At 41.5% G+C, this 18,139-nt stretch overlaps 2 protein-coding genes across 4 annotated transcripts; one reads left to right on the top strand and one right to left on the bottom strand.

Moving 5' to 3' along the window:
• Positions 1 to 115: 115 nt before the first annotated feature.
• On the bottom strand, positions 116 to 6,535 carry rbm12ba (RNA binding motif protein 12Ba). Of its 3 annotated transcripts, none has more exons than XM_026183969.2 (2): positions 6,407 to 6,535; positions 116 to 2,070 (listed from the first exon to the last, which is right to left on the bottom strand). In XM_026183969.2, exon 2 carries the CDS (start codon positions 2,034 to 2,036, stop codon positions 321 to 323), a length of 1,716 nt encoding a protein of 571 aa, XP_026039754.2. In that variant the 5' UTR covers positions 2,037 to 2,070; positions 6,407 to 6,535; the 3' UTR covers positions 116 to 320. The 3 variants fall into 3 exon arrangements, with proteins under 3 accessions (XP_026039754.2, XP_080164116.1, XP_026039753.2); XM_080307990.1 differs by lacking the exon at positions 6,407 to 6,535 and adding an exon at positions 2,862 to 2,880; XM_026183968.2 differs by lacking the exon at positions 6,407 to 6,535 and adding an exon at positions 2,253 to 2,384.
• On the top strand, positions 3,775 to 18,109 carry tmem67 (transmembrane protein 67). The gene is made up of 28 exons (XM_026183964.2): positions 3,775 to 4,025; positions 8,349 to 8,437; positions 8,553 to 8,643; positions 8,968 to 9,067; positions 9,392 to 9,455; positions 9,573 to 9,644; positions 9,760 to 9,822; positions 10,078 to 10,232; positions 10,321 to 10,429; positions 10,602 to 10,688; positions 11,265 to 11,330; positions 11,421 to 11,574; positions 11,942 to 12,062; positions 13,557 to 13,662; positions 13,838 to 13,894; positions 14,012 to 14,110; positions 14,200 to 14,298; positions 14,575 to 14,661; positions 14,775 to 14,874; positions 14,958 to 15,097; positions 15,192 to 15,332; positions 15,461 to 15,541; positions 15,625 to 15,741; positions 15,827 to 15,943; positions 17,183 to 17,290; positions 17,411 to 17,513; positions 17,601 to 17,743; positions 17,826 to 18,109. Exons 1-28 carry the CDS (start codon positions 3,821 to 3,823, stop codon positions 17,904 to 17,906), a joined length of 2,955 nt encoding a protein of 984 aa, XP_026039749.2. The 5' UTR covers positions 3,775 to 3,820; the 3' UTR covers positions 17,907 to 18,109.
• The last annotated feature ends 30 nt before the right edge of the window (positions 18,110 to 18,139 follow it).

Raw genomic sequence — 18,139 nt, forward strand, 5'->3', positions numbered from 1 at the left:
ATAACTAGCTCGATTGGTTTCTTTTCATCTTGGGTGCAGGTTCTGAAAGTTCCATCTTCCATCCAACAGGGATTTTTCCATTGGCAGTTGTATTTGGTGAATAAATAAACCAACAAAGTATTTCAGGATTTATTTTAAACAGTACAAATGATTTATGAACAGGAAGGTATTAGAAAAGCAGAATCATGTTTCATGCAAGAAATGTTGCCACAAACAGAACTGGTCAAAAACTTGAATGAATAAATGAATGAATGAATAAAGCTTTGAACAGTCTCGCACAGCTCTGTCCACATTAGAGCGCTGTCTAAAAATTGTCAAACTTATTTTGCCAAGATGTCCTCCATCTGCCTCATGGTAATGCACGTCAGAAGCACCTTCGTCCCCAGAAAGTCTTTCCCGTGGAGCCTCTGAGCCAGCGCAGCAAGCTTCTTTGACTTAAACTGAATCACGGCCTCACCGATGCCACTTCCCTCACTGTTGCGCAGTAACGCAATGTTGTCCTTCTTTATTTTGTACTTGCTGAAAAGGCTTTTGATTTGATCTTTCTGCACATCTGCCGGCATGTTTCTTATAAACAGGCAAGTCTTAGCCTCCAGGCCCATGTCCGCACCCAGTGACCCCTCAGAGGCATCAACTATGCCAGATTTCCTCTTTAGATTTGGTTTCGTTCTTGGGTCTTTGGGCTTTAGACGATGCTTGAGACTTTTAAGATGCATTTTGCTCATCTTTTCTCTCATTGCCTCCTTTGTGATTGATGAGACTGTAATAGTATTGGAGCCTACGTGGCAGCCAGTGAGATTCATTGCATAGTCGAAATCTTCAGTTCGATTAAAAAGGAGAAAAGCAGTGTCTGTTCTGTTGCCTTCTTTGTCGAGCAGATGCAGTACATTTTTGTGTGGAATGGTTGCACATCCAAACAACTCTTTTATTTCAGTCTTGGTCATCGTTTTTGGCAGATTGCTTACCATAACAATGTACTCCACAGCTGGAGTTCCTGACTCACTGTCAACTTTTAGCTTTTTTGGTCCATTAGTTAGCAGCTGGTTGATGGACTTCCTCTTGGGGCGCAGTACAGAAGCAGATTTTTGCCTGTGGTTTACACTTTCTTTAAGAGGGTACTGGTGGCGTTCTTGTATCGCCTCAACATCAACAGCATCTTCACATTCCTGTAGCGCGCTATTCCATATCTTCTCACACGCTCCACGAACATCCACGCAGAAGGGGCCCAGTGATTGCTGGTTAAAGTTAAGAGCAGCACTTGCATCCTGCATTGTAGCAAACTTCACAAGGCAGCCATGGTTTAATCCCAACCTCACATTTACTATGGCTTCCTGTACAGTCAGCCCTCTGAAAAAATGGCAGATATCATCTTTTGTGGTTGAGGGTGGCAGACCAAAGAGCCTGACGTAGCCTGGCTGTGAGTTTAGAGTTTGCTCTGGTGTCCTCTCCTTTTTCCCTACAGCAGCAGGACAGTCTGCGATGAGGACATCTCTTTGGTGGGTTGGCTGAAGACCTTGGAGAACAGTACAAATCCCAAGAAGAAAGGCTGCACTGGGATCAAGAGATTGTGCATCTGAAGTCTGTATATCTGCAGGACTGTGATGAACATTCTGTGCCTTCACAGATAGATTTGAACTAGCACGACTAACTGGGTATGTAGAAGAAGGTGAAAGACTTGCAGTATTATCGCGAGGCCTAGTATTTGAACTCATGCGATTTACAGCGGCACGTGGTCGCAGTCTAACAGCATGGTGGGAGGCTTTCTTCTTCTCCTTTAAAACTGTCTCTAATCTATGCTCCAGCTCTTCCATCTTGCTTATGTGCAGAGTCACCTTAGAGCCTTTGAGTACATTTCCAGTCAGCCGCATGGCCAGCTGGGCCTCTCTTTCTGTGTTGAATGCAATAAAGGCCTCTTGGAGCCTTCCTCCCACAATGCACACTCCACCATCAGGAATTCGCACAGAGCCAAAGAAAGCCCGAATATCTTCAATACCCGCCTTGGCATCCAGACCTTTCAGTCGCAGGATTATGGTCATTTTGCTGCTACCAGGTCACCAAGTTATGAGATACCTTTAAAAAAAAGTGAGAGAGAAGGAAAACGGCTGAAATGAGCCAAAATATGGGCTGTGTGTTAGCATACGACCACGAAACGCACATTCAGTGAGAACACGTGTCCTGCTGGTGGAAAGCAAAAGAGAAGGCGCAGGAAAAACACGTTTTCTTCTTTCCTTGAAATCCGAACAAATACTCACCACAGCCACTCACAACAGATACTGGTTAAAAGCTGGCATGGAGGGCGTTGTCACTGCTGTAAACCCGACTAAACTTTTAGTCATGGACCCATGCTTAAAATCTCTTTTGTCCCGCCTCTCCCGCTTAACCCCTTACCCCGTTGATTTTTTATAGACTTACCGCCACCTGCTGGAGGGGAGCGTAACTCCTGGGAGAACTGGTACATCACTGTACATCAAAAATAATCTGCATGACATTGCCCTCAGCTCTCTTTTTTCCAGTGTCCTCGTTGATTCAACACAATCATGTCCTGTGAGCCTAAACATATCCCCGTTTCTATGTGTGTGTTGTTGTTGTTTTTTTCCAAATAAAATAAGAGCAAAAATGGTTTCAGCAAATTACTAAAGTGCAAATTATTAAATAAAATTAGTAATTTATCCATAAAAAGCTAGAAAAAAAAACATACCTTGAGTGTTGGTTTCCTAAACTAAGAATTGATCCGTCATGAATTTGAAAATGAGTAAGTTTCAGTTATTTACCTGAACTCTCTTTGTAAGGCTTGTGCATCTCCTATCTGCTCTCCTGTTTTAAAGCGTTTCACTTAAATCTTTAGATTTTTAAAATCTTACTTGATCACTAAGAGGTGCGGTCTCTCCTCCCCTGAGGTCTATGCCGATATATTAACATACGTACTTTGTGTAAGGAAGTGGAAATGCAAGATGCAGCTGCAGATTATGTTTCCTGTCAAAAGTCCCGTATGACTCACACGTTAAAACCCAAACAAAAACAAGTAATTACTACTTTGCAATAGGTGTATTTTCTAAAATCTTGCTCTTCTGAAAAGCTGGTTAGATCTTCAGCTTGTGTTTATCAGTACCTTAAGCAGTGAAGGTTTTCAATGTGCCTATTTGCAGTGAAATCGGTGAAAACACCCTTATTTATTTTATTTTAAACTACCCGCTGTGGTGGCCTCTTGTGAATAAAGGAGCAGATCAAAGTAACTTTATATTATTTAGAACAATGTAGGAGGCAGGTGTAAAAATTAAAGCTGAGTTTAAATACTTTGGGTTAACCATCCAAAGCAACAGACCGTGCACAAGAGAGGTAAAGAAGGGCGTCCAGACAGGGTGAAGTAGAGCAGCAAGTGTGAAAGGGGAGGTGGCAAGGTTTAGAAGACTGCCGTCAGACCTGCTATGATTTATTGTACTTACAAAAGACAGGAGACCAGAGCTAAAGGTATTAACGTTTTCACTGGGAGGGATCGGACTGGACAGAATTCGAAACATTTACATTTAAGTACACATTTAAATAAAGTTACAATCAAATTAAAATAAAGTTACATCTCATATATGAAGAAAATCCACTTTATGAATTTATAATGGAGCTAAACTAATGGTCAGATTAATACTAATTAATTTCCCCTAAAATAAAAAAAGTATTTTATATAGAAATCTTTTAAATGAATTTAACTGTTTTATTTCAGGTATGGGTTGTTGTTGTTTTTTTGTTGTTTTTTACTCATTTGCGTCATCACGTCATCACGTCGCATAAAGCACTGTGGGTAAAAAAGGGAAGAACGTTGTTTACCATGGCGACGGAGACGCTACAGTTTGTCGTTAACAGACACAAAGTGCCTGTAACGTTGTTTATTTTAATGTACATCGACGTCCTGCGGTGCCAGCCGTTCACCATCCCCTTCAGGACTCCATCAGACTGCGGCGCGGAGGAGTTTTTCGATATTTCGAGTTTGTCGTGTGTGAGGTGCGGTCCAAATCAGCGGCGGAGCACAACAGGTCGGTTAACCTCACCATCATCACACCGCATCACCGGAATCGAGCAAACGACGCCACTTTGAAAATAAAAGTGTCTTACCGTTAATCAAATAAAGTTTAAGTCTAACCACAAAGAAGCCAAAGTAAGCTAGGGTGCTCGGTGCAAAAATAATGAGCTCAGGAGCTAGCACGCTGCTGAGATAAAGAGGTATGCACGGAGTCTGACGTTAAGTAAAGTTAGACAGCAGGTTTGAGCTGAAATGCAAGTAATGCTGAACAGAGCTGATCACATGCAAATAATATTATTTCAAACAAGAGCACAAAGCAGCCAGGTGCGCTTGGAGAGCACAGGAGGACACAAACACTGCTTTCAGAGGCGTCCTGCTTGCTGTAAGCCTTCTGACTTGTGATAATCTGAGAGGAAGCTAAATAGATGGCTCTTTTATAATTTATAATTCTCAAACTAATGACGGCTTCTGACATGAGCACCGTTCATGTCAGAAGCCTCCGTTTTCCCACAGTTACCGTTTGCTGTGTATTCTCAACTACTGTGGATTACTTTGATCATAAAGAAATCTTATTGCCAATTCAACCTTATTTTGTAACATATAGGTCTTCATTTTAGTTGTACTTCTTTTTCCTTCTTTCTTTTAGCTGCTCCCCTTAGGGGGTCACCAAAGCAGATCATCTACCGCCATCTCACTGTGTCCCTGCATCCTCCTCTGTCACACCAATCCTCTGCATGTCCTCTCCCATCAATAACCTCTGTGGTCTTCTTCTTTTTCTCTTACCCTGCGGCTCCACATTTGGCATTCTTTGTCAATTGTACCCACTATCCACCCTCTGTCCAAACCATCTCAGCCTTGCCTCACTAAGTTTGTCTCCAACATTTTAGGTTGTAATTAAACTGTCTTAAATAAAAGATCCTGTTACACACTTGATCCTAGATCCCAGAGTGCCTGTGCTCATCTAATGCTTTCCCCAAACTTTATGGGTGTATGATATATGTATATGTGGAAAAGGTGACCATCGTTGTTTTTTTGTTGTTGTTGTTATTTGTTTTTGGGGGTTTTTCTATTGTCAAATGGGAAAAGATGCAGTGATTAATTTTCTCTAGCCATTGCAGGAAACTAGAGGAAGAACAGCCTTCCTAAGAGCCCTCTTTTATACTCATTTGTCAGGCACTTCACCTGCTCTCTCTCTTCCCATTTTTTCCCCTTCTTTCTCTCCCTTTACCAAGCATGGCTTGCTTGTTGAGGCCCATCCCATTGTTTCTCCCGTTCTCTCTGACCTCTCACCCACATAATTTAAGGCAAATTCAAGCTCACTTAATCACGATAGTTACATTTTCTTTTTTTCTATGTTGTACACAAACATGATTTCTCATTAGCTCAATTACATATGATATCATGACACTTCAACTGCTTTACTTCTTTTCAGCTCTGTCACATGTGAATATACCTTTTGTCTTCATGACTCTGTGTTTATCAATTGCAACTTACTCAATATAATTCTTTTATTCAAAATCATGCATGATGGACCAGAGACTCACATTTCTCTGTCTTTTACGCACTGCCCGCTTAGTGCTCTCACTCGCATAGAGAGAGACAAGGACACACCGTAGTTGTAACAATGTGCCCAGAATCTAGGCAAAAGTCAAGTATTAAAACCATTTTATTACTCAAACCACATTTTCTCATTCATCATATTGATCAGGTTTACTCTTGATTATGTTCTAGAAAGAATTAAGTAGGATTCCCTATTAGCAAAATTACATATGGATAAACTCTGTTTTAGCACTATGTATCACTTTAACCATAAAAAGACTGGATGTTAGGTCCTTTTTTTCCACTTTTGACGGTGTTTCTCAATCTTTCACAAAATAAAAATACTTCAGATAGGGCAAAAACAGAGTTTATTCAATTCTAACCAGCTTGAAGGCCAATATTTATTATGATCACCTTTATTCTTTATCACACCGTGAACTTTCTTAGACCAACGTTCTCGTAATGTCTTAAGTACTCTTCAGGAAACGTTCTCCAGGCTTCTTTGAGGACATTTAAAGCTCTTCTTTGGATGTTTGCTGCTTCATCTTTGTCAAGATGAAGCAATGAGAAATGTTGAATGTTTTATTCCCTCCTTTTCCAAATCAGACACTGAAACCATTGAACCGAAAGTGTGAATCTTTTCCCACAAAGTGCCAGCAGCAGCAGCATTATAGAGTCACCACATAAATCAAATGTAAGAAGGAAAAAGAGCATAGCAGGTAGTGCTTTCACTTTATTACACGATTGCCCAACACTTTAGTTTAACAATAACAAAAGTAACTTAACCGTGTAACTCTGGGAGCTGTACAATGTTATCATATACTAAAATTTAAAAACTGAAGAAATATTTTCTACCTGGGATGTTGTATCCTGTGTCGAGTTTGTAACCAGCTGCGAATCAGTGATTTTAACCCGTCGTTTGCTCTTCCTGTCACATGAAGTGAAGCTACCGAGTGCTACAGCACTTGGTTGAGTAATTTGTTTACTCTGTGTCGCACATCTCCAGCTGCTCGTATCTCCTCCTCCTGTGCCGTCACACCCTCTATGTACTCATGCAGTGTTTTTTTTTTGTTTTTTGTTTTTGTTTTTTGCTTCATTTGATGAAACAAGTTTGTCGTTTCCAGCTTTAGTGGGGACAGTTTTCTTGCCTGTTTTTGCAAAACATGGAGGTTTTTGTTAACTAAAAATCGTCATCGGTAGCTCACACGTGGCTCTCGCTTTCAGGCACGTCTGGGTTCGTCTCCCGTTATAGGCACCACAGAAAATAAATTAATGACATTGCTGTACCTGATGGTACTTCTCTGTGTTCCGAATTCCTTCAATTTTCACAAGTTCTTTGACACCACTGACTGAAATACCATTTGGTGGGGGGTTTTATGATTGAATGATTCATATGTGAATCATCTTAAAATTGTTGGGTATAAGGATTACACTGAGAAAAACTGAAGAACTATTGTTCAAGGCAGCTTTTAAAAAAACATTACAAGAAGATCTGGTTCCTTGGAAGCAAAATATAAAGAAATGAGGGGTGCCTCAAGACTTTTGCACAGTACTTAAATTAAGAGAGAACTAGACCACAGCAGATTATCTAGACTATGAAAGCTGTCTGCTTTTAAAGGAATCCAGCATCAAGGACTTAGTTCTAACTTCTGATTCATACAGTGAGTGACGGGGTGGTTAGGGTTAATCTTTTCACACTCGAGTGTGTTTGCCCCTCCTGAACATCAGTGCAGTTATGCCATCACTTTCAAAGCCAACAAACAGTGCAACAAATTTCTGATGTAGATTATCAGTTTGACACTCAGTAATAATAATAGATTGGATTTATATAGTGCTTTTCTAGGCACCCAAAGCGCTTTACAATTCCACTACTCTCGCATTCACACACTGGTGGAGGCAGCTACACATGTAGCCACAGCTGCCCTGGGGCAGACTGACAGAAGCGAGGCTGCTATATTGCGTCATCGGCCCCTCTGGCCAACACCAGTAGGAGGTAGGGTAAAGTGTCTTGCCCAAGGACACGATGACCAGGACAGAGAGCCCAGGTATCGAACCGGCGACCTTCGTGTTACAGATACGCTTCCCAACCCCCTGAGCCACGGCCAGGGTTATGACAAAATATGACAATCTGCTGCTCTGAATTGCTTTCATTTACTTAGCCAGGGGTAGTTTTTATGCTCCAAATGTCTGCTGGCACTTGTTTGCTGCTGATTGAAGAGCTATGCATGGATCAGTGTGGGTTTAGAAGGATACAGGATCAGTCTACTTAGGAGTGCTGGCAGTGAAAGTTGGATTCTCATTTCGTTGTAGTTTGGCCTACAGATAGCATTAAGCTTAGAGGGAAAGATAAATGTCATCCCCTTTTTTTTCATTAAAAAAAAAAAAGAAAACTCAGTAGAGGATGTGTAGATCAAAGCTTGTGAAATCACATCCTGTATCCTGTGTATTTGCTCTTTATTCTGTTTGCAGAAACTGCAGAAACAATTCCTTTAGAAAGAACAAAAAAAGACTGAAGAAAATGAGATACATGCAACTAAACCTGCCAATCTAGAAGGATGTGTGCCTGTCATTGTTTTGTGACACATTGTGGCAGGGCCACTTCTTCGCTTGGTCTTTACTTGTAAAAAAAAAAAAAAAACAAACCAAATACAGCATAAACACCACATAAAAACACTGTTAAAACATTGTTTAAAACATTTTGGAGGGGTTGTCATTGCATTAATATCTCTGAGCTGAAAGCTACGCAACATATCCAGTGTTCCCTCAAAGTTTAAATTGGGTTTCTTACTGTTTTCAGGACTGAGCTGTGTCTGCCAGAGTGGGTACAAAACTGTTACCACTGATAAAGCGTCCATTTCTTGTGAGAAATGTCTCCCAAACAAACCGGTACGTATAGTTTTTCACTTTTATTTCGTTTTTGTTTTGTTTTTTAATTTGATGTAAGATAGTTTGTATCTTAGGTTATGTGAGCTCTTACAGTGTTCTCTGTTTTTATTTACAGGGCGTCACAAAAGATGGGTTCGGTTGTATTCGCTGTCCAGGCGGCCTCAGTAATGACGGAAAGTGCCAGTGCCCCCCTGGTGATGTCCTGGGTGAGTCACTGGTAATAGGAATGCAGTAAACAGTGGTACAGTCGTTGGTACTGTCATAGAAGAAGGTACTGGGTTTGAATCTGCCGTCCAGCTGGGGACCTTTCTGTGTGGAGTTTGTGTGTTCTTACTTTGCTTATGCAAGCTCTCTCTAGCTTCATCGCACAGCCCGAAGACATGAAATGTGAATGTGCATGGTTGTCTGTGACCCTGTGTTGGCAACCTGTGCAGAGGGAATCTCCCTCTCAAACTAATAAGCTAATAAATTGAATGAAAAACCGTAATAATTGTGCATTTGCTGCATGAAAGGTTGTTTTTGTTTTTCAGTGGAAAGAGATCTCAATGGAACCCTCTTGGAAGAGGCCAGGTGTGAAACGTGCGATGAAGACAGTCCTGCTTTGTCGGTACCAAACAGGAATGGAGACAGGTGTTTTGTCTGACTAAAATCTGCATATTTGAAGAGATTAATTAAGTACAGTCTCATTTCGTTCAGAGACTGTACTTTGAACGAAACAGATGATTTCACTGTTCCACTGTGGCACAGAAAGGCAGCATTAGAGATTTTAAAATGTCCAATATTGATCCCAAAAAGATGATTCTGTTTATCTGGACGTAGCGTTCTTTTTGTATGCACAGACATTTGTTTTTACTCCTGCTAGTTCTGTCTGAGTTGTAGTAAAGTCTGCCTTGACTGCAGATCTTGCTTGTATGGTATGTGAGAAATGGAGTGATACCTAAAATTGCCTTTTAGGTGTGAGAGATGTCTGGCTGCCTACGTTAATACCTCTTGTGCATGTAAATCTCCTAACGTCCCGGTGAGTCCAGACAATCTTGACCCTTTTGACATCTTAAACATCCCACATCATTAAATTAAGAGGCTATAGGATTGCATCTGTGATTGTTTTGTGATTTATTTTTTTCTCTCTCCCCAGGGAGGAGGTTTATGTTTCCCTCCTGGTATCATCTCCACCAATGTCAATCCCACTGTCACTTATTCTCAGTTGGTGAGTCTCCTTCTCTCTGATTTCTTGGTAAATTTTTTGATGGTTTTTTTTGTTCTTTTTTTCTTTGTCTTTTTTATTTATTTTTTTAAACTCTGATCTGTTTTTCGCCTTGCAGAAGTTCAGTGTCCAGTCAGCCTGGTTCCTGGAAAACCTCTACTCCTCTTCCTCAGCTTGCCTTGTAAATCCAAGACTTTATGTATTTTATACGTAATTCTTCATCTAAAATCATGGGAAGCAAGTTTAAGTCACATTCCAATATTGTCATAAACAATGTCCCTACTATGTCACTTGTCACAAATCATTAGATTTTTTTTAAAGCCAACCCCTGAGGTGGCTTTTAAAATATGTGTAATGTGCTTTGTTACGAGTGCTGTGTGCCGGTATTATTCTGATGTATTTAGCAGTGCTGTGTAAACAAGTCGTGTTCCTACAGGGCTTCTCCAACCTGACGGCGTGTCAGGCTCTTGGAAACATGTGTGTGATGAACATGCACTCTTTCAGCAGTGCATCTACAGATGCCTGTGCACTCTTCAACAACATCTTCAGATTCAGGGCTGCTTTGAGCTCAACCCAAGGCATTTCTTACTGGTAATCATGTATAAATTATGCGACCTTTCTGTAAACGTGAATGAATCCTGTTGTAGTTTACCCTGAGTGAATGCTCACAACTCTTCAGGAGAGCTAATCTGCCGTGGCTTTATTACGGGGATGAACCAGGAGTTGCCATTCGCGTGCTTCAGACTGATCCTGTTCCAATTGGGTTTAGCTTCAGAGGTAAAAACAAGGTAAGTACTTGACTTTAAGCCTCTTTACATTAAAACAGAATAGTAATGAAAATAACTGTGAAAGACAATGATAGCAGTAAATAAACATTTTTTGGCACCTTAAATTGAGATGTAAAATTAAAAAGTAAATGTTCTTTTAATTGACATTTTTGTTGTGTGTGTTTTTTGTCAGAACACAGACATTAGACTGCTTGCTGCTGTCTACAATGTCAGAGGAGAGTTCCTCAGATGGGAGCAAGTGGGAGGACAAAATCTGCAGGTAAAACCCTTTGAATACTACTCTACAGCACAGCCCCTTAGAAAATTAGACTTATTTGCAGAAGCTGTTTAAGAGCCAAATGAGTACAGTGAACTCACTGTACTCAAATGGCCTCCACAATCACCAGATATCAATCCAGTAGAGCGCTTTTGGGATGTGGTGGAACCAGAGATTCACATCATGTATTATCAGCCAATAAATTTGCAGCAACTGTGCGATGCTGTCATGTCAATATGGACCAAAATCTCTACGGGATGATTCCAGCACCTTGTCAAATCTGTGCCATGAAGAATTAAGACTATTTAAAGTGTCCAGTGAATGTAAATTGTAATTGTAAATTGGGACATTTTGTGAGTTTATTACTAATAAGAAAACGAAACAGTGAATATTCCCCTTTTTGCCTTTTAATGTTAGTTTTTGTTTCTCTGTAAAGATGTCTAATTGTATTGCAGATTATTGTCTTGCGATGTATCGAGTGTAACAGAATCACTGTGTCATGATGTTATCCTTTACATGAAGTATTCCGATAGTTTTGTTAACTTATTCTGTAATTCTTACCTCTCCTCGCTCTTTTAGCTTTGTCCACAGCCAAAAACCAAACGGGCAGCAGCCTTCAGCTTTGGGACAGCTTACAAAGAAAGTGTGAGTTTCTTTTATTTCACTTGACTGAGAAAAAGAATACAAACTCTCTAAAATGCTGAGTGGTAATATAAGCTGTCTGTGTGTGCGCAGTGTGTTCTCTCAGTAGCACAGCTGTTTGCCACCCACCCCGAACCATTGTTCTATGACGTCTTCCTGGACCTCGGTGGAGGAGAAAACACAAAACTTCTACCCCTGCCCACACTGATCCAGAACCAGCAATACAATGGAAGATTCATCAACCAAGGTTGGATTTATATAGACTGTTGTGAAAAAGCATTTGCCCCCCACAAACACTTACATGTTTCCAATAATCAAACAAAAAATAATCAAACAAAGAAAGACAGAGTAAGTACAAAATGAAGTTTTTAAATGATGGTTTATTAAAGGGGGGGAAAAGCTATCCGACCTTACCTGGCACTGTGTCAGAATTTATTTATTTTTTGTTTACTCAGGTTCTCTTCTTCTGATTAAAATTTGTTTGATGACCTCAAACACGTAAGTGTGACAAATATGCAGCCAAAAAATAAGAAGGAGGGGGGTAAATACTTTTTCACAGCTATAAGTGTGTTTTTGCTTGCATTTCTTTGACAAATGATTTTGTTTTTATACAGAGAGCATGAACAACTGGTACTTGTCTCGACGAATGTTTCTCGTCGACACCCTGAGCGGAAGAGAAAAGAGCACAAGTTCTCAGCCTAAAGTCATCCGTGTAGCCAGCAGTGTTAAAATAAGGTAGGCTCCCGCTGTGGAAATAAGGAAACTCATGTTTTTTATGAGTTCTTAATGATGGTTTCTCGTTTGGCTCTCGGCGAAGGCGGTCGCACTTTTTCCCTCCTCCTCCTTCCCCTTATCTTCCCTGCTTAGCCTCTTGTGTCCTTGTCCTGTCTTGTGTGTATTACTTTCCCTGGAACAGTCTCTCACTGTCGTTCTCTAAGACCTAAAAGAGAATTATGGATTTGATCAACTGGTCTCTGAATGCTATTGACACCCTTTTCTCAACGAGAAGTCGGGGCTCGGGAGAGCCTGAGTGCCCTGGAGGGACTTTTCCTGCCGGATACACGATGGACGGGTGGCAGAAATGGAGGCTCATGTGCCTGGCGGAACTGTCGATCGAGGACGCTGAAGATATCTACCTATTCGGAACCATGATAACAGGGTTCTTGCTGATCGGAGCTGGTTTGGCCCTGGCTTATCGGAGAATTAAGAGAGCGGAACCGGCTGTTCAAACCACCCCAAGGCTGCCCGCTGGGATTGAAACGATGGGACGAGGCGCAACTTCTCACAACGAAAGCAGCATGGTTAAGACCTTGGAGACGCTTACAGCTGCTGTGAAGACTCAAAATAACACCATTGAGCGTATATTGGGATACATCAAGGAGAGGCCTGCTCAAAATGACATCTTTGAGCGAAAGTTGGATCACATCGCAGAACGGCTCACTGCAGTTGTGGGGTCTCAGAGTCAAAAGAATGACAACACCACGGAACGGAAGTTTGATACCATCATGGGGAGGCTCGCGGTTCTCCAACGGGAGATTGAGAGACCAGTGTCGGAGTGTCCAAGGCTGGAGCCAAACAAAAACTCCCAGATAATGACTGTGTGTTGACTATTCTTCCCATTCAATGCAAGGCCACCTGGGTTGGCTGGCAGACTGTTTACTTAGCCTGATAGGGCGGAGGACACTGTCTCAGCTGAACTCTGGACACGCACACACATACACTTACACTGATAAACATGCACTCATCCCCCTCCCTTTCCAAACGCCTTCGATGCTTGTTTCCTGCGTGGGAACACGGCGGGTCTGTGTGCGGCGCTGGAATGGTAGCGCTGTGCAGGGCGGCTGCTGTGTTCGCTTCGGATTACTCTTCACCCCCCACCCAATCCTGTGGCTTTTAATGTCTTTCACAAGTTGTGCTGTGGACATTTATGTGCTTTTTGTGCAGAGGAGTTTTTTTGTTTCCTGTTCTCATGCTGTCCTACCATGGAAGCACAGCATCAGTAGAGGTCTCTTTTTGTCCTCTTGTACTTTCCCATTGTTGTGTATATTTCAGTGTTTTTTCTGTAACGCTACCGATCTCTGACTTGTATCCCCATTTAATGTCTGTGTTGTGTGTATAAGGTCAGGGGGGTCCCATTTCACTGCAGGGCAACCTGCATGTGGCAAATAAAGGATTGATTGATTGATTGATTGATTGGTTTTGCTGGTATTGATGAGACGTGTTTGGTAGGTTTCAGTTGGTTCCACGAACCCAGGAAGGGAAGGTGTTTCCCCCTCTAATGACTGTGACCTACACAGATGTTCTCATCACGGATCTCAACACTCAAACTGTGGCTGTGAGTGGGTCGCACACTCGCACATTGTTGTCATTATGCTTTCGTTTAAAGCTTAATTTTGACGATTACACCTAATCCCTTGATCTCAGTTGTTAAGTTTGACTAAATTAGTTGATTTGTTTATCTCGAAGCAAGTTTTTGAGTGTTTGCACTGAATTAATTTGTGTTCTTCTAGACAACCTTTGCTGTAGAGTATGAGATGGATCAGAGTGAGGCTCGCTTAAAGACAGATGTGAGTAAAAGTTTGAAAGAAATGTTGATGAAACACAGGGGAGGAGTTCTTGTATGCAGCTGCTGTTACAGCAAAAAGCGATGCAGGATCAACTCTGATTTTTTTTTTCTTGCTTAGATTGCTCTGGGTGTGTTGGGTGGGGTGGCCGTGCTCTATTCCCTGCTGAAGACCATCAGCTGGAAGAGGAGGATTGCATCTTCCTTCATTGATCTGGAGGTCCTGTGCCTTTATCCTTTAATGTACTTCAGAACTATCTGTCGCTGTAACCACATGAAGTAATGTTGGTTTCTCCTGTCTTTCTTCAGACGATGGTGAAGTTTCTGTTGTTTTATGCTGGTGACCTGGCCAATGTTTTCTTTGCTGTCACTGTGGGAACTGGACTCTACTGGCTTATCTTTTACAAAGTATGTCTCATTCCCTTAAACAGCAGGTCTTTCTTTTATAGGATTATTTCTATTCTTGTGAGCTCTTTAATATGAATGTCAATGTCTCCTTTCTCTAGTTTTTTTTCCACTTCAGTCTTTTTGCATGGCTTTTAACAGCTTTTGTTTTCTTCTCTCCACTCTGTAGACATTAAAGGCAAGTTTTTTTCCTCCTCTACCTTTCCTTATCAGCACTGTTAATATTTAGATGTAGTGATTGCTGCTTTCTGGTACTTATTTGTGTCTGTGTCTGCTTAGGCCCAACAGTTTGTGTCAGTCCTGTTACCACTGCCGGCTCAGGAGGAGCAGTTTGTGACATACATCGGCTGCGCCTTTGCTCTAAAGGTTAGACACCAGCTGAGCAGATATAACAATGAGCAGTATCCTTGCTGAAAGCTAGATGGTATGCTTCAATCTGGAATACTGAAAATGTGTTATTTGGTGTGATTGTATCCAAGGCTGTCCAGTTTCTCCATAAGCTGGCCCTGCAGGTTACGGTTGATATATTTCTCATCGACTGGGAGAGGCCACGAACTAAAACTAATAGATCTGTGCCAGGTATCAACATGCTTACTTTTAGCTTCATAAGTGGTAAATGACTAGTTGCTTAAAATAATTATCCACATTGACTACTGTTTCAGTGAGTGGCGAATCAAAACATGACACCTCGCCAGTCAGCATCTGGAGGACTTACTTTGTGGCCAATGAATGGAATGAGATTCAGACAATCCGCAAGATCAGTCCGACTTTTCAGATCATGACTGTGCTTTTCTTCCTTGAGGTACATCTCCCACAATTATGGCCCTTTTGTTCATTTTGCAGCTTTTGCTACATCTCAAATTCTTGTTGCTGACATGCCATCCTGTCTTATCTAGGTGCTGGGCTTCTCAAACCTGGCCTTGAGGGACCCCTGGTCAAATTTACAGCGATCTCCCGAAGAATACACCCCCTCATACAGCCTGACACTGCGCTATGGTGTGGCAGCCTTGCTGTGGCTCTGCATTGGGCTTCTGCAGGTGCACAGCCTCCATTTGCTCACTTAACTTTTCTTTCCTTCACATCCATTCTCACCTCATTCTTTCCTAAGGTATCAGTGAAATGTACCCCTTTGAACCCCTTAAAAGATGTCCTTTAAACCCTACAGGTGATTTTCTTCACTGTGTTTTATGCACACTTTGTGGAGGACAAAATCCGTCAGTTTGTAGATCTCTGCTCAGTCAGTAATGTAAGTAGCGGGCATTGCATGAAGCCATTTTTTTCTGTCTTTATGGCCTGGATAAACATTTTTTTGTGTTTGTTTCTGTGCAGATTTCTGTGTTTATCTTATCATATCGCTGCTTTGGATACTACATTCATGGCCGTTCGGTTCATGGACATGCAGATACAAACATGGAGGAGATGAACAACAATTTGAGAAGAGAAGCCGTATGTACCCCAACAGGCTTTTAGTCTACCTCTCACTAGTGTTTTCAGCTGACTTACATGCTTTTTTTAAATTTATTTTTTTAAGGAGTCACTGTGTGCTCAGAGGGGTTTACTCCCCAACACAGAAGTCCAGACCTTTCAGGTGTCTCTTACCAGCCGTCTGGGGATGCATTATAAAAAAATACAGGAATCAATCAGCAGGGTAAGTCCTGACCACAGTCATGTCTGCACCTCAGCTATGAATGTTCTGTTTAATGGTACTGTTAGTCTGCAGACTGATCAGTACAGCTGCCTATCCCTCTAATAAGAGAGTAAAAGTGTTTAAAGCAGTTGTCTGAACGGAACTTGTTAAACATAATGTACTCTACCAGTAATGACAGACAGCCATGGAAAAGCTGCTCTGATGTTTACATTTATTTGGCTTCTTTTCTTTGCATCACAAATATCACTGCACAGTCTTGTAGTAGAAATTGGTATTACATAAATCATATAAAATGTGGTTCCCGGGGTTTAAAAGTGAAGCCAACACAGAAGTACTTTAAGCTTGCATTCTTTTGTAAGGCCACCAGGGGGTGACAGATGTGGTTGTAAAAAGTTTATGTAAAATAGACCCTCTGTTCAAATCTTCCTAAACACTTTCCTGTTCACTGTTAAGTTCTCAGTCACTGACTTCAGGTCATACTGACTAAAACATTCAGTCTGTTTTGTATCTTTGAGTCATTCTAAGTTTCAGGAAGGGTGTTTTAGCATTGACAGTGAGCTGGAAATGACAAGTCGTTAACCAATGAGCATCAGATTTAATAGTCAGACCCATCCCCACTCGCCACATCTGGTTTCAAAACACCAAGATGGCAACAGGACTCCCCAAACAAGTGGGCGACATCATGGTAGCTACACCCATGTTTTATACTGTCTGTGGTGTTGCACTAAACTATCACATGGACTAATTTTAGCTTCAGGTCTTGTCCTTGCAGTACAACTCATAAACATTTTGGATATGAAAATGTTTATGAGTGGGACGATCGTGGCTCAAGAGTTAGGAGTTCGCCTTGTAATCGGAAGGTTGCCGGTTCGAGCCCTGGCTCAGACAGTCTCGTCGTTGTGTCCTTAGGCAAGACACTTCACCCGTTGCCTATTGGTGGTGGTCAGAGTCCGGCAGCCTCGCCTCTGTCAGTGCGCCCCAGGGTGGCTGTGGCTACAACGTAGCTTGCCATCACCAGTGTGTGAATGTGTGTGTGAATGGGTGGATGACTGGATATGTAAAGTGCTTTGAGGTCCTTAGGGACTATTAAAAGCGCTATATAAATACAGGCCATTTACCATTTACCATATGAAGTCAAAGCAGTGGTTTTCTTGGGGGGGTTTTCTCAGAGCTTTTATCAGTTTGGTAACTTTTATTCATAAGTGCCTTTAAAGGAGTTGATTGTGTCTTGTCCTCCAGAGGAACCAGCCATCACGACTAACAGACGCATCCACGCTCAGCTCGCTCGAGCCGCACTTCAAAGCTTACCAAGCCATGAACCACTTCCTGGGATGTGTTATTGACCATGTTAGTACAAACACTCAAGAATAAACTCACTCAGCAAACTAAAAGCAGCAGAGTTTGATCTGACCTGATTCTAGTAGAACAGTTTGCTTATTTCTGTCTTATGTCGTATCATTTGAAAAGGCCCACTCTGACATGGACTACATAGTGAAGGACAAGCTGATGTTTGAGAGTGTCATAGGGATGGAGTTTCTTGAACCCACTGAGAAGAGCATCTTTTACAATGGTGATGGTCTGGGCCAGAGTACATTTCAGTTTGTTTGTCTCCACCTACGTGTGTGTACATGATGTCTGTTTGCACTTCTCGTGGCAGATGAGGCGCACACTTTTAGTAACGTGCTATATTATGGAAACGAGGCCACACTGCTGATCTTTGACACCTTGTTCTTCTGTGTCGTCGACCTTGGATCCCAGAGCTTTTTGCTTGCAGCTGTGCTTACATACGTGCAGCAAGTGGTCAGTATTTGTTGTCCGTACTGCATGTTCTCAGCACCGCCTAAAAAGTACTCGCAGTAATCAACCTTCTCGTTCTTTACAGATATTTCGCTTTTTGCGTAACAGTTTGGGAAGGAAGAACCTCGCCAACAAGACTCTGGTGGATGAGAGGTTCCTAATTTAAAATTCGTTGCTAGATTGTTGATATCATCTTTGTTAATTAGCTGCATTTCTTTCACAGATGTTTACTATTTACAGATTCTGTCCTTTTTGCACTTATTTTAATAAGTGGTTCTGTAATAAGTGTTTTTTACTGCTGATTTTGATGTAAATATTCAAATTTTTTGACATATTTTTGATGATTAAATGTTTTTTATGACATGATAATCATCCTGTTTTTTATTAAATTTTATTATA

This window comes from Astatotilapia calliptera, chromosome 11 (assembly GCF_964374335.1).
Source record: "Astatotilapia calliptera chromosome 11, fAstCal68.1, whole genome shotgun sequence".
Taxonomy (NCBI): domain Eukaryota; kingdom Metazoa; phylum Chordata; class Actinopteri; order Cichliformes; family Cichlidae; genus Astatotilapia; species Astatotilapia calliptera.